Source organism: Echinops telfairi, unplaced genomic scaffold (genome assembly GCF_000313985.2).
Source record: "Echinops telfairi isolate 266 unplaced genomic scaffold, ASM31398v2 ScPeMD7_1;HRSCAF=3_0, whole genome shotgun sequence".
Taxonomy (NCBI): Eukaryota; Metazoa; Chordata; class Mammalia; order Afrosoricida; family Tenrecidae; genus Echinops; species Echinops telfairi.
This window is the reverse complement of record NW_022103896.1, coordinates 693,989-696,357: the sequence shown is the minus strand read 5'-3', so window position 1 is coordinate 696,357 and position 2,369 is coordinate 693,989. Positions and strand designations below refer to the sequence as shown.

The window sequence follows — 2,369 nt, the reverse complement described above, 5'->3', positions numbered from 1 at the left end:
GCTCACAGCGCTGCTCCAGCAGCTCCCGCTGCAGTTCATACTGACGCTGCAGCAGCGGATGGGAAACCCGCTCCACCTGTGGCAGGAGGTGGTCAGGAGCAGCTGTGCTCCCCAGCCCCACCCCAGATACCGGCAAGCGCTGACCCCACGGCTAGGCCGAGTAGCGGACATTAACTCCACCCTGTGGAGAGTGGCATGGAGGGCTTCCGGGCAGGCCCAGCCACCTCCTGGACAGGGTACGTGTGTCCCAGCTTCCCAGACAGGTCTCACAGAGGCCACAGTCCCTGCCACACCACCAGGGCCTCCTAGACAGGCTTGATCTCAGCACCCTAAGAAGCTGAGAGGGCTGGGTGCCAGGGAAGGCTGAGGACCAACCCCACAGTCCAGCCTGGAGGACAAGTTCAGGGACCCAACAGAGCCTTGGTAGAAAGTCCAATTAGTCCAGATGCAAGAGAATATTCTATCCGGGAAGCAAGGCACCAACCAATATCATCAAGTGACCCTACATGGCAGAGTAGAACTGCCCCCGCGTTTCTGAGATTCTAACTCGGGACTGGGGCCCACTGACTTGTTTTCTTAGTGATCAGCGGGTAGTGGGCTGGGCCCACTAACCTGCATAATCCACTGTATAACCAGAGCCCCTGGCTGCCATTAGAGAGAAGCCTGAAAGGGGAGACTCACTCACTGAACCCCACTACCACCCAGTTGGTGCCATCTCATAGGATACATCTGCCCCTGGGGTTTCCAAGACTAAATCTTCGCTGGAGCAGACAGCCTCATTGTCTTCCCTTGAAGTGGTTGGTGGGCTTGAACCTCTGACTTGGAGCTTAGCTTAACCGACAGTGCCATCAGGGTTCCTTGATATAGTTGTGGTATGCCAATGTGATTGTAGGATGGGTGGACCCACCCTGAAAGCTAGAGAAAGGCTGCGCAGCTGGTGAAGAGAGGGAGCCAGGGGTCAGAGCTGAAGGGAGGGAGGAGTGAGGAGAGAAGGGGACTGTGGGAAGACAGCTGAGGAGGGAGCAGAAGCAAAGGAGAATGTGCCCCTGGGCTGTAGGCTGACCCCAGCAATGCCAAGGACAAGGGGAGACACATCCGTAGCCTCTACCTGCCAGGAAGACCCCCTGCCTCCAGAAGGGAAGGACTTAGCTGCGTTAGACACACATGCACACACACACTTGCACACATATGAATGCATGAGCACAACATGCACACACATGCACACACGTGCACACATACAACCACCACCACCACCATTCTGCTCCCCTCCAATCCCGGAGGATCAGAGACTCCAAGGGTCACTTTAATGTCCATAGACAATGTTTAAGAGGAAAGAGTGAGGTCGTCAAAGTTCTGCTGGGAAACTCCCCTGACCATGAACATGGGATCCAGCTGAACCAGTGGTGGGAGTAGAGCTAAAGGAAGATGCCTGGAGACCCAGGGATGTGAAAGGCTGGCATCAGCATCCAGTCGCAGCTGTAAAGAGTGCTGCCATGAAAGCAAGCCAAACACCAACGTCAGCCCTTCGCCCCCTCTCACTTAGATGCTCCTGAGCAATGGCAGGAGAGGGCGCTGGGCGGAGCGGTCGGCAGGGAGACGTGGTCAGGCGGCGGCGAGCATGCGTGACACGGAGGTACCGTGGGGTCGCGCTGGAGCACGCTTGGCCCGGCGGGCAGCGGCCACGCCTCCCGCTCCGCTACGGGGGCGTTTTCCCCGGCCACCCTGGCCCCGCCCCACTGAGACGCCACCCCAAGCCCCTCTACCAGGTTCACAGATACGTTTATTCAAAAGACTGACGGCGCAGGGAGGGCCGCCGGCCACCTCCTCCCGGACTCTGCTGACCTCTGGTGGCTGGGCCTGCTCTGCGTCTCCACCCTGGACCCTCGGCCGCCCCCTGTGCCTGCTCCGAACCCTGTGTGGAGTCTGGCGGCAGGAAGCTAGCAGCTGGGCCAGCCAAGGACTTGTCTGGTCAGGAGGTAGAGGAAGGGCCCGAGACTCCAGAGGGGTCCCTGGGGGGACCCAGGGGCGTGTGTTCGCAGGTGATGAGGTGGGTGGGCAGCGCCTGGGTGTCGTGAAAGATGACGAAGATGCTGGGTTCGCTGAGGCTGTCTACAACGCTGTCGTAGCGCAGGAGGCGGCAGCCAGAGTCCCTCAGAGGGGGCACCAGCAGCCCTTGGCAGCCCTGCCCGTAGTCCCCCGTCAGCACCCGAGCCACAAACACAGCCTTGTGGCCATCGGAGTTGGGGGGTGAGTAGCGGTCCTGCACAGACAGGCTGGCGTGCTTGGCAAAGTAGACTCCCTGACCGTAGAGCGTGCCTGCGGGCCAGCAGGGGACACGGGTCAGGGTCACCGCAGGACCCCCACCCCCC

The 2,369-nt window shown here is 60.2% G+C and overlaps 1 protein-coding gene across 1 annotated transcript in view; it reads right to left on the bottom strand.

Annotated features, from left to right (window-relative positions):
- Window positions 1-1,760: 1,760 nt before the first annotated feature.
- Window positions 1,761-2,369, bottom strand: part of PARP10 (poly(ADP-ribose) polymerase family member 10) — a gene marked incomplete at its 5' end in the record, with an annotated part of 3,592 nt that continues 2,983 nt past the window's right edge. Inside the window, one exon of the mRNA XM_045286786.1 lies at window positions 1,761-2,316. Coding sequence (XP_045142721.1) covers window positions 1,970-2,316 — 347 coding nt within the window. The remainder of the gene's footprint in view (window positions 2,317-2,369) is intronic.